At 41.9% G+C, this 13750-nt stretch overlaps 1 protein-coding gene across 4 annotated transcripts in view; it reads right to left on the bottom strand.

Moving 5' to 3' along the window:
* PPEF1 (protein phosphatase with EF-hand domain 1) overlaps positions 1–13750 on the bottom strand; it is a 60289-nt gene that overhangs the window by 15496 nt on the left and 31043 nt on the right. For all 4 annotated transcript variants that reach the window (XM_061629435.1, XM_061629436.1, XM_061629437.1 and 1 more), the window contains 3 exons: positions 9358–9404; positions 5456–5622; positions 3752–3788 (listed from right to left, as the gene is read on the bottom strand). In XM_061629435.1, the coding sequence (XP_061485419.1) occupies positions 3752–3788; positions 5456–5622; positions 9358–9404 (251 nt within the window). The remainder of the gene's footprint in view (positions 1–3751; positions 3789–5455; positions 5623–9357; positions 9405–13750) is intronic.

The following is a 13750-nucleotide window of genomic DNA, read 5'->3' as shown; positions in this document are numbered from 1 at the left end:
CTGTCAGTGTTCTAAAAGCCAGACTCACACCTGTTTGGCTTGGCTAATCAGGTGGCCACTGTGATGTTCCTGCTTATATTGTAAATATGGTAAGTGCTGTTTATATAGAAGACATATGGTAAGTGGAGTGAAAGAGGAGGGGGGAGTACATGAGCAGTAGAATGCTGGATGATTGGCTGAGTGTTTGAATAGCTGGGAGTATAAATGGAAGAATGACAGTTGAATCTGGGAGGTTGTGGTTGAGGTGGTGTCTTTGAGAGGTTGAGAGAGAGGTTGGAGGTTTGGAGGTGGTGGGTTGAGAATGAGTCGGAGTTCTGAGGCAATTAGTAAAAAGTCAAGTACCTAACAGAATATAGATGAAACCATACGCTTGTGAAACATTCCTTCAGTAATCTTGTTATTTCTGATATTTAATAAATACTTATTTGGTTTACCAAAGGCCTGATCCTTGGCTGGGGAAATATACAGACCAGAAGGGAGGGCAAGGTAATTACCAAGGCTGAACAGAAACTGTATCTAATGGTGGCAGCGGTGAAGGGAGAGATTGTAACAAGTCACGTATCCAGAGCAACCCAGAGTTGTATGCTTTAAATATAAAGATACAAGAGGGTTGGGAACAGCATAGGCATACAGTCACAAACTAACAAGCTATAGAGAGACTTAGGCAAAGTCTCTGGGAGTCTGGGTTACAGAAAGTGACTGGTAGTGCTGCCTAGCAGTGGGATTACTTGAATCTGTGCTAGAGCTGAAAAGGGTAAGAGGAAAACCTGATGTTCCTGTCTGCTGGTAGCCACAAGTGAGAGCTTCACAGGTGGTGCTGGGGAAGGACGTCACAGCCACACCCATGACAGACGTTTATTTCACTTTAGACAGCCATGGCTTCCTCTAAAGAATCCTGGGAAGTGTAGTTTGTGAAAGGTGCTGAGAGTTGTTAGGAGACTCCTATTCCCTTGACAGAGATCAAGTGGCCAGAGTGGTTTAGCAGTCAGCCCCTCTTCTGGAGATTGTAGCTCTGTGAGGGGAATAAGGCCTATCCTAGCAACTTTCAGCACCCTTCACAAACTACACCTCTTTGGGGGAAGCCATGACTGCCTAAAGTGAAATAAAGGTCTGGTGTTGATGTGGCCAATGAGAGCTTTGGTTTAAATTTGGGTAGGAGAATAGATGCGTCTGCTGCAAAATAAAAAGGTGCGGGAAACCCTGACAAATATGATACTGTTCACAATGTTTTCCTTTTGGAAAGGAAAGGGGCTTTCCCTCTGCCCAGTGCCCACCCATCCAAACTCCTCCCCTTCCCTCCATCTTCTCTCCCCCTTCCTCCTTACTCACCCCCTTCCCTCCCCCTTTCCTCTCCTCCACCCTCCCTGCCCCGTCCCAAGTCAGTTTCACCTATCCTAAGCATGATCGTACAGGAATAAATTCCACTCAACTCAATAAGCATGCAAATGATCAAACCTGGCCTCCCCTGCTCTTCCTATCTCTCCGTTTTGCCCCTTCCCTTCTCATCCCCATCCCCTTCCAATCCCCTCCCCCTTCCCTTGTGCCCTACCCTTTCTCTTTCTCTCTCCTGTCTCCTCCCCCCCTCCATGATCAGTGTTATCTATTCTAAGCATGATTGCATGGGAATAAACCCAACTCAATAAGCATACAAATGATCAGGTCTGACTTTCCCCTCCCCCTCTCCCCTCTCCTTCCCTCTCTCTCATTTCCCTCTCCCTCCTCCCTTCTTCCTCCCCTCTCCTCTTCTTTCTTCCTCCTCCTCTACCCACTCCAGCCCTACCTACCTCCTCCCCCCCCCAGGTCATTTTCACTTATTCTAAGCATGGTTGCACCAGAGTAAATCCCACTGAGCTCAATAAGCATGCAAATGATCAAACCTGCTCTCCCTCCCCTCCCCTTTCCACCTGTTCCCATCCTCCTCCTCCCCTCTGCCCTTCCTCCTCCCCTCACTCCTTCTCTCCTACCTCTGCCCTTCCTCCTCCTCCCCTCCCCATCCTCCCCGTGCTGAGTTTCACATATCCTAAGCATGATTGCAAGGGAGTAAATCCCATTGAACTCAATAAGCATGCGAATGATCAATCCATTCTCAACAAACTTGCTCAGGATCCCATTTCTTACCTCAAGGATTAATAAGCAGAGAAATTCTCTAACAGGCAAAAAACCTTTTGGTTTGAGAATGTACCTATACCCAATAGATATTTCTATCAAACTTTAAAAAGCAAGGAAATTGGGCGGCTATAGTGAATGCACCGGGGAGCAGGAGATCTGACTTCCTCTCTGAGATATTGTACTGCCCTACAAATTTGTCAAACACAATTTGGCTTGGTCTTTCCCAATCCACTTCCTGTGTAGCTTGCAAAAATTTGGGAACATGTGCCTCTGAGCATATGGTGAGTGGTGGCAACAACTGCAATCTGCCCAAATAACAGAAACAAGACGTGATCTGCTGATCTTGTTTTAGCAGGGAGGAAGCAACACTATTAAGACAGTTGATATGAGTTCAGAGAGTCATTTTAAATATGTTTGATTTACTTTGCAATTTTAGTGAAGTTTCCTATAGTAAATCATTTTCTTTTTTGCTTCTGTTTCTGTGAATATGTGAAGTACAGCAACATTTTGCAAAATTTACACTAAACAAATTCCAAAAACAATTGTGGAATAATGGCACTGACTATTCTGCAGAATAGTCTCCATTGGACATGAGGAGTGTCTCAAATGCAGAAGATAAAACAGTGGAAGGTGAAATATAATATAGCAAATGTCAAGGTGTGCTCTATGTTTTTAATTGAGCAAGCACACCTTTCCTTAAGTGAAGTGGTTGAAGCATAGCAGGCTGACAACATGCATCTTGGGCAAGCCAAGTTTGTTTTTTTCCAACAGCTACAGTCATTACTTAAGTGGCAACATATTTTAATGTCTGATTTTACATCAGACTGCAGTTTCAGATTCAACTGTTAATGCACCCAAAATAGAAATAGAACATAACCTCCAGTTTGAAACGCAGAAGTCTGTCTTCACTATGATATGACATTGACCAATAAAAAGGCTTCGAAATTAATAAAATTAAATTTGATGCAGATTTTTAGAATGAATAATGAGAGAAATATAATTTCTAGGTTAGGTTCTCTGCAGAAACATTAGTAACACAGGGTTAGGGTTAAGCATAGGAAGAAGAACACCAACAAACATACAAAAATGTAATTCTCCATCTTTGGAGATGGCAGGTGTTGCCACCACTCACCATATGCTCAGAGGCACATGTTCCCAAATTCTTCCAAGCTACACAGGAAGTGGATTGGACTGTGAAAGACCGATCCAAATTGTGCTGGCATTTTGACAAATGTGTAGGGCAGGACAATATCTCAGAGAGAAGCTCAGGTCTCCTGCTCTCCTGGTGCATTCTCTATAGCTGCCCAATTTCCCTGCTTTTTAAAGTTTGATAGAAATATCTGTTGGCCACAGGTACGTTCTTAAACCACAAAGGTTTTTGCCTATTAGTGAATTATTTTATGGCTTTGAAAAACTGCCTATTAAACATATAGGGAAAGAATTAAAAACTTCTTATGAGTAGTGTTTACAACATTTCAGAGCACCATATCCTTCAGAGAAATAAGGTCCATTTTATTTGATCACAATAAAACCAGAACCAGCTTACCAATTTTAAATGCAAACTACACAGTCTGTACAATCATATACTTCAAGTTGGTCTTGTTAACCTCATGACACTACCAAAACATGACAAAATGCTTACCCGGTACTTCTTCATAACTTCTTTTGTGAATCCATATCTGAAATTAGTTAAACGTTCTTTCATTAACAATACACAGATCCTGGATCACACTCATTACATATAAGTAAGAGATTATTCTTACTTCTATATTATATGTTTATAACAGAAGAGAGATTTATTATTGTTTTCCACCAATCACTCTGGTGCAAAACAAACACATTTAGAATTAAAGAACTGAGAGAATAAGAATCTTTTTTGAGTACCAGAACTGAACAGAACTGACAGTCCTTCCACAAAAAAATCACTTTTTGTTATCCCAAGTTTTGTTTCATTTCTTTCAGCAGTATAATTAGGATAGGGGAGGGAAGCAGGGAGCAATTTGGTGGTGGTTGTTGGGAGTTAGAAATCTTTGCTGATCTTCTGCATCAAACAGTATGTCCCAACCTACCTTCTCCCCACCCTTTATCTAAAACCAGAGAAAACAATCGTTTCCTACTATTTACATATATTGAAATGCTAAACAATGAAATAACACAATGTTTCTGCTTTAACCTAAAGATACTACCACGCCCAACCTTCAGACACCAGGCCCAAATTCACAATGAAATGTGTGATGTTCCATACCTTTATGTTGAAACTTTTTATGTAAGCTGATATTTCTGGTAAGAGTTTAGAATATTTAAGGTAAGTGGTGAAAGTTGGGAGAGGGAATGAGTGAGTAGAATGCTGGAGTCTATTGGTTGGTGATTGGCTGAATGACTGAGGGTTGAATGTTTATATTTGAGCATATGACTGGCAGTTAGATAAAGATTGAATAGGGTTTGAATGGGGTTGAGTGGAGGGTGATATACAGACAATGTAGGTACAATGTTTGGTTATTATTTGGGGGTTTAGATTAAGGAGGGGTGGAGAAAGATTAGGAAAATTTTAAAGTGGGCAGGATAGGTAGGATTAAAGAGTTTAAAGAACTTATAGTAACTTAAGTGAAAGACTAAGAGAAACATATTGGAACCATATGTTTATGAACACAAAGTGAATTTGCTCTTTTTAATAGCATCTGTACTTTAATAAATATTGTTTTGTTTTCACACACACACCCCTTGTCATTGGCTATGCTAAGGGTGAATTAGGAACACTTATCTGTGGTGGAAACAAGTACCTGAAGGAATGATACATTATCAGGTTACAAGGGATCAACTCAGAGCTGTGGGCTTTAAAGAGACAAAGTGCCACAGGAGACTTGAGGCTTGCCTGATACCTGAGCCATTATAGCAACAGGGCTGGAGGAATATAGGAAGGAATCCCTAACACAGCATTGCTATATTTTGGTGTGTAAAAGTAGTAAACATATCTCCCTCTGCTAAAAGAAGTGTTTGAGCAAGACAAAATGCACCACAATAATTTGATTCTTATTTTCCATTAGTCTCAACTACAGTCACTTGAGTAGAGGGAGCACATATATATACTGCTCTAAAACCCTGAGCAAAAACTCCAGTTGAATCGCTTGGATTTCTGTCTTCCAGTTGCATCAGGATTCTGATGAAATGGACATACATATACAGAAAAGACCTTAAATTATTCAAGTTGGATAATTTCTTTTCCAATGTGGGAAAACTCAACTTACAGACACTAGCAAGATACTGGCAATCAGATCATGCATTTTAATTGGAGGCTTTGGGAAGGCAACACACTTAGCAGATCAGATTAGTGAATATATGGTGATACCTAAGATTCATGATGTGGTCCTCATGGTTCCCTCTGTTCAAATGTAAATGGTTAGGGTAGACAAGAAGAAATGCAAACAGGATTATGAGTATTTCTATGGAATTTTTTCCTCTGTCAACAAAATCTCCATTAAAAATGTAGGGATTTTCTTCTGAAGGAAGACCATTCTGCAGAAGGAGAAAACAACAACAACAAATGGATTTGGAAGAGCAACATACATTATCATCAGACACGAGCTCAGTGGTTAATACTGCACTGCAGAGCTGTACATGGCACACCTCTTCCCTTTGTCAGCAAAAGAGCCCATTGTTCTTTTGCAGCACTGCCACAGCATATCAGTTGTAATACCTGTACTGTGGCTACTTTGAGGCCACCAGTTATACTGTTATGCTAACCTTGAGCTGCTGCCATGTTCACACAGTTCATAAAATCATTCATTCAGTATTACTTCTGTACACACTATTTTAAAATTCTTTATTATGCCTGTCCTACCCAATTGTAAAAAAAACTACTCTTAGATGTATTATCATACGTCCAAGGAGTTCAAGACAGCAGACATTTTTCTCCTCCCAAATTTATTATCATGGCATCCATGGGAGGTAGGATTCAAGGTCATGGAGTGAGCTGCAAGGCTGTGTGGGAATATAAATCTAGGTCTTCCCAGTCCTACTCCAAAACTTTTTACCCTCCAGGGGCCACATGCCCATGGGGGGTCTGACCAAAAGTGTGTGTCTTCTCCAGGCTAAACATGTCCAGTTCTTTCAGTCTCTCCTCATAGGGCTTTGTTTCCAGTCCCCTGATCATCTTTGTTGCTCTCCTCTGAACCCGTTCCAGTTTGTCTGCATCCTTCTTGAAGTGCGGAGACTGGACGCAGTATTCAAGATGACGCAGAGCTTGGAAAAGTTACTTTTTTAAACTACAATTCCCATCAGCCCCAGCCAGCATGGCCACTGGACTGGGCTGATGGGAGATGTAGTTCAAAAAAGTAACTTTTCCAAGCTCTGAAGATGAGGCCTAACCAGTGCTGAATAGAGGGGAACTAGTACTAAACCTCTCCACCCACCCCAGTGCTGTGTCTACATTTGCTGTATTCAGCTGCTGCCAAACTTAATAGGGGAAGCCAGAAAACTGCTTGGGTAGCCATTTCAGTTCTGCAGGCCAGGGGTTAGGCACTCCTGTTCTAACCACTATACCAGGATGGTTCTGTACATCATTATTCCAATTTCACGAAAAGATCACAGGGATATCTGAGGCTGAAAGAAAGAGAAGGAATTTGGTCCAGGGCCAATAGGCCTATTCACACAACGTAGATCTGTTCCTGCTCACTCCACCTCCTGCCTAATAATCATACTTAAGATGAATCAGCCAAAAGTCCTAGGAGGAACAGTAGAATAAAAAGTGCCTTAGATGAACAAAACAATCTTGAATTTCTCCAGACTCTTAAAATGCCTGAAAACAATGTTCATTTAGCCTGGGAAAGCTTTTTGCAGCACTAGCTTTTAAGGCACCTTAATATTTCACATTAAATTTACATTTCAAATGCAAAAATCTCATTTACTTTAAAATATAATACGCCATTCTGTTTCAGATTTCCTTCAACATTTCCCTAGTTTTTGCTAATGCCCGTTTCAAGGGTGGGGATGAAATAAAAATCTATAGCAGCAGGAAATCAGAAGACAGCTTTCCAATGATTTGTGGAATAGAGAGTTGCTACTGCCACTTCATTAGAGTGCCTTCTGGGTTTGCACTTAATTAGCTTCCCTTTGTCAATCTGCCTTTTAATTCTGCTCCAGGATGTCTATATGCATAGAATCAATTTAACACAGACTAATTTAGCAACTGGCAGTTTAAAATATTATGGGTTTCAGGGGTGGGTTTTGTTTTTTTTTAGGAACAATAATAGGAAATGGTACCATTTAACAATGATTAGTGCAGTGAATGGAAGTATCTCCAAACTGTCTACTTTAATTAAGCAAAGTGTTATTCTTAAGAGCAGCTATTTAGAAGCATTAAAGACATGTTATCTAGTTTAACTGGCTTCAGACAATATTAGGGTCATCACTTAAGCCCATTTAGCTGTTTTCCTGTTGCCCTCCAAAGGCAATGCCACCTTACACGAAGAGCAATTTTGGGCAGCAAAATGAAAGAAATACAACCCAAACAATAAGCTGAATCAGGAACATAAACCGTAGCCAATCTACCAATCCACCATGCTTAGAGCAAATTAGCACTATTATATATATGACAATATTTTATTATAAATGAGAAAAGCCTAGACAATCCAGCAGCTATAGATCACAGACATGTTACAAATATCATGCCCTCTAACAGTGAGCTCAGGTGGCAAACGCTAACAGAAATAGACCCAAAACAGGGACACTGAGGTCACATCCACACCATACATTTCAAGCACGACATTTTAACTGTCATAGTTTCCACCAAAGGATCCTGACAGCGTTAGTTTGTTAAGGGTGCTGGGAATTGTAGCTCTGTGACACAAGCTACAGTTCCAAGGATTCTTTGGGAGAAACCATGATTGTTAAACAGTTTTAATGTATGATGTGCATAAGGCAACACTCCCACAGCGAAATGAACATAGGAGCACAGGAAGCTGCCTTATACAGAGTCAGGCCATTGGCTCATCTGGCTCAGTAGAGACTATACTGACTGGCAGCAGCTATTCAGAATTTCTGACAGGATCCTCTCCCAATCTTTCCTGGAAATGCCAGGGATTGAACCTGGATCTTATTAATAGAAAGCACGTTCCTACCACTGAGCATGTTCAGTAGTCACAGAATGTTGTGTGTCAGCTGGAAGACCAAAACGGAAGACTGGGTTGTGGGGGTAGGGAATGAAATGGCTTGCAAGGGGTGGGGATGGTTGGCTGGCACTTTGAGCAATAGCACTCCCACAAGAGGTACCCTACCCAGGGCTTTTTGTGTGATGGTACTCACCGGTACCATGGCAGCTATTACGTGCTGGCACTTTTTTCTAGATATGAGTACTGGCACCTAATTTTTTACCACAAAAACCTGACCCCAACAATCTGCTTTAAAGAGCTGGGAAGCACTATATGCTTTCTTTTTCTTTGTTCTTCTCTCTCTCTCCCTCTCTTTGCTAGGAGTGGTTGTTCTGAAATAAATTACAAGGAAAAGCAGAAGGTCTGCTCCTGCTTCAGCAAGGAATACCACAGGGAAACACAAAGCAAATGCTGCAGGAACTATCAATTATATATTAGGGAATTAAGAGTCCTGCATGTTTTGAACTGTGGCTCTTCAACAGCGATCTCAGAGACTATGATACTGAGTGCCTACACACACACGTTTCAGTCAGGTTGCTTAAAAGATTTGTTTACTCATTAGCAGTGACAGTTGGTGGCTCCATGTCAGTAGGGCAGTGGAATCTGCTCTGGGTTTCAGTTTGAACTTTCAAGAAGCTGCCCAAGGTGCCATTTCAGCACCCTGGACAGCTCCCTGAAAGTTTGGACTAAAACCCGGAACTGATTCCACTGCTCCACTGACATGGAGCCATTGGCCACCACTGCTTATTAGAAGGCACTTCTTTGGCTGAAATAGGAAAAAACTATTGTATATGTTTTCTGTCCCTCATGAGAAGTTAAAACAGCAGAGCACTTGAGGTTTGGGGGGTTTTTCACCCCTGTGGGTGACCCCCCCAAGCCATTTCAACTTTTGTTTATACTTCTCACAAGGGAACATTGACCTACAGGTTTAATATCCTCCAGTCAACATTCAGTTATAATTAACAGAGCATGTAGGATGGAAACATGGCCACAGGCCAAACACTGATATCACAAAGTGCTGATGATCTCAGCATAGGCAGTTGCTAACAAACATGCAGCACCTCTGAGGCACTTTCTTAACAGCAATGCCACTTTTACTTACCTTGTAGAAAATCAGCAAAAGATCATCCAGCTTTCCATGCAGATCACCTAGAAAGAACACAATGTTGGTTTATTAAATGTATATCCTGCTCTTCCTTCCAGTAGGAGCCCAGGGTGGCAAACAAAAACACTACAAACACTCTAAAACACCATAAAACAGACTTTAAAAATATTAAAACAAAACATCTTTTAAAACATGTTTTTTATTTTTAAAAAAAGCTTTAAAAGCATATTAAAAAGCAGTTCCAACACAGACACAAACTGAGATAAGGTCACTACTTAAAAGGCTTGTTGAAAAAGGACGGTATTCAGTAGGTGCTGAAAAGATACCACAGATGGAGCCTGTCCCATATTTAAGGGGAGGGAATTCCAAAGGGTAAGTGCCGCCACACTAAAGGTCTGTTTCTTATGTTGTGTGGAACAGACCTCCTAATAAGATGGTATCTGCAGGAGGCCCTCACCTGCAGAGCACAGCAATTGACTAGGTATATAAGGGATAAGACAAACTTTCAGGTATCCTGGTCTCAAACTGTAGAGGACTTTGTACACCAAAACCAGAACCTTGAACTTATCCAGGTAGTTAATGGGCAATACCTGCCCCATTGAGCAGTTGCACAGCTGCATTTTATACCAACCTCAAGGGCAGCCCTACATAGAGCACATTACAGTAATCCAGCCTGGAGGTTACCAGTGCATGGGCAACAGTGGTCAGGCTATCCCACTCCGGAAATAGCTGAAGCTGGTAAAATGAACTCCTAGCCATTGAGGTCACCTGGGCCTCTAATGATAAAAATGGATCCAGGAGCACCCCCAGACTATGAACCTGCTCTTTCAGAAGGAGTACGACCCCATCCAAAGCAGGCAACTGACCAATTATCCGAACTCAGGACCCATCAACCCACAGCACCTCCATCTTGCTAGGATTCAGATTCACTTTACTGGTCCTCATCCAGCCCACCACTGAGTCCAGGCACAAGTTCAAGGCTTGCACAGACTCTCCTGATTCAGACGTTACAGAGAAATAGAACTGAGTATCATCACTGTTCCCAAGGGCTTCATATAGATGTTATACAGCATCAGGGACAAGATGGTACTCTGAGGCACAATTGCCACAGCACAATTGCCAGGGGGACAAAAGACAATCACCTCATGCTATTCTCTGAAAATGATCCTGAAGATAGAATTGGAACCACTGTAAAACAGTGCCTCTGATACCCATCTCAACAAGTCAGCCCAGAATGATACCATGGTCAATAGTATCAAAAGCCACCAAGAGATCAAGTAAGATTAACAGGATCGCACTCCCCCTGTCCTTCTCCTGATAAAGGTATTCCATCAGGGCAACCAAGGCCGATTCAGTCCCATAACCAGGCCTGAACCCACATTGGAAAGGGTCAAGATAATCTATTTCATCCAAGAGTACTTGCAATTGCTGTACCACAACTCTCTCAATCACTTTCCCTAAAAGGGGGTATTTGCGACCAAGCAGTAGTTGTCACAAACCAATGGGTCCAGGGTGGGCTTTTTCAGAAGCACTCTTTCAAGGTGGCTGGAACTACTCCCTCCTGCAACAATGCACTGACCACATCCTGGATCCACTTGGTCAAACCCCCTCGGCAAGCTTTAATAAGCCAAGAAGGGCAAGGGTCGAGAGGCCACATTGCTGGCCACATTGTTGTAAGTATCTTGTTCACATCATCAGGCTGCATCAGTTGAAACCAATCCCAAGAAGTTACAGCAGACGTTAAACTAGACACCTCACTGGGGACTACAGTACATGTGAATGGGGCATCAAGATTGCTATGCAGGCAAGCAACTTTACTCTCAAAGTTCCTTGCAAACAATTCACAGTGGGTTTCTGAAGGGTCTCAAACTCATTTCCTGGAGTTGATGTCAACAGACCCCTGACAATATGGAAAAGCTCCTCTGGATGGCTACTTGAGGGTGCAATGGTGGCATAGAAGTGGGCCTTCTTCGCCACCCTCACCGCCACACAGTAGGCATGGTTATGATGTTTTGCTTGTGCCTGATCAGCCTCACAGCACGTTTTTTGCCACTTGCATTCTAGCCGTCATCCAGCTTGTTCCATTGCCCTTTAGTTCACTGGTGTACCAGTTCCGGCCTCACAATGCTGGCGACAATGCTCAGGGGCAACCATGTTAAGAGCCCAATGTGCCTTCTTGTTCCACAGCATGCTAAGGGCTTCAACAGGGTCACCTGCTCTATTTACTGGGAACTCTACCAGGGCATTCAGAAACCCAATGGATTTCATTAAACTCTGTGGGTGGACCATCTTAATCTGTCCACCACCCCTGCAGGAAAGGATCAGAGCCATAAGTCTAAACTTCACCAGGAAGTGGTTATAACCATGACAATGGGGGTGACATCCACTCCCCTATCTCCAGAATACCCCTTCCTCCATCTGGAGCAAAAACCAAGTTGAGGGTGTGCCCTTCTCTATGCGTCAGGCCAGTCACAACTTAAGATAGCCCCCATGGTTGCCATGGAGGCCATGAAGTTTTGAGTTGGAACACTAAACACTGGACGCAGCCTCAGCATGGACCTTGAAATCACCTTATACAGTCACTATCATTGTGGGCTCCTCCACTACCACAATCAGGCATGGGCCACCAGCAAGGGCAGCAGGCAAGACTGAAAGTGACCTGCAATAATTGGTTCCCCAACCCTTGCCTTTTTCCCCTCTAGGCAGGGTTCTGCAGTCAATGTATATGCTGGTAAAGCAATGGTTTGTTGTTGTTGTTATCCTATCCCTCCTCTCAGAAGGAGCTTAGGGCAGCAAACAAAAATACTAAAAACATTTTTAAAACATCTTAAAAACAAAAAATCTTTAAAACATATTTAAACATAAATCTTTAAAACATCTTTTTAAAACAAAATCTAAAAATAATTCCAACACAGATGCAGATTGGGAAAGGGCTTGTTGAAAGAGGAAGGTCTTCAACAGTTGCCAAAAAGACAACAGTCATGGTGTCTTTGTTATTTTGTGGTGACTAGCACTTCAATCCTAGGGGAACATTTTCTATCCTGTGTATCAACTCTGCTGAGTTCTACAAGGGAAACACTGAGACTAAGGAGGGAAAAGCTGATAGGTAGTCTTACCCCTAGATTGGTTATAAAAAAAAGAAGGCAGACAGCTGGGGGCTGAATGAGATCAGATAATACAGGGGTGGCTCTCAAAAAGTTGGTCTGTAACTTTCCATACTCCCATCAGCCTTAGCCAGGATCACTAATGGAAGTAGCGGTCAGTGTGGTGAGACAGAGTCCTCCTCCCAATACTGGCATTTTTGCAGATTACTTGGATAGCACCGGGGTGGGGTGGCAGCAAGGTCAGGGCTTTGCAGGTATATCTGCAGGAGTACCAAAATGGCTCCACCAGTTCATCTGTGCAGCCCAACCTTACAGTTCCAAGTGAACATGCTTAGGACTGTGATGCTGGTATGATAGCATGCTGTTGTGTTGAGTTGTTGTCGACAATGCAAGTGAATTCCAGACATAACCTCAATCAGGCAAATAGGACCAGAGCATAAGGGGAGGGAGGACAGTGTTCTTACATATAAGCAAAACAGCTGTATCAAAGGCTCTCAGGGGAGAAAAATCAACTTGAACATGTAGAATGTTGATTCTTTTTTTAACTTACCATTTTAGGAATTTTAAAAAGGAAAGGGGGGCAACATTCACTTCTTAATATAGAATATATTGAATCCTTTAAGACAGAAACCAACAAATATTATCACACAATAAATTAAATAATTTGATTGGATCTAGTGGGATTTAAATGAAGCTCCTTTGTGGAACTCTCTCTCCCTCTCCCTCTCTCTCTCTCTCTCTCACACACACACATACACAAAATGAATATTTAATAGCTGTTTCAATGTAGAAAGTTAAAAAGGATTTGCAGGAAGTGAGATGGATCTCATTTTGTGGCAATCAACATTTTGGCTCAAACTTCAGTAAAAATTACACTTTCATCTGTCATTAATGATGTTTTGACCATGAAGACTATTATTTGCTTGAAGGACAGATCAAAATCTCTCTCAGATGCTCTTTCAATTGTGCAAATGAGGACACCAATTGGAGGATAAATGTCTGTTGATTAGCGAGGACATGTTAGTCTGGGAGAGCAACTATAATCCCATCCATCTTCAGGAGATCTTTTTTGTGTGTATGTGTGTGTATACAGAACATCATATGTAGAACATTAACTTGTTCACTAAAGTTCATTGAAGTGTATAAACAAGTAAATTCAAGATACCTTATTTACTACTGCACCAAAAGCTTAAAGCAGCTTTTATTAAAATCTGTCCTGCACCTGCAGCAGTATAATTAATTCAATTTTCTTGGTGCTCTCTTCATGTGAAGAGATAGTAGTAATT

Source organism: Rhineura floridana, chromosome 5, assembly GCF_030035675.1.
Source record: "Rhineura floridana isolate rRhiFlo1 chromosome 5, rRhiFlo1.hap2, whole genome shotgun sequence".
In the NCBI taxonomy this organism is placed as follows: Eukaryota; Metazoa; Chordata; class Lepidosauria; order Squamata; family Rhineuridae; genus Rhineura; species Rhineura floridana.
Note: the sequence above shows the minus strand (reverse complement) of the source record. Positions and strands in the feature narration are given on the sequence as shown.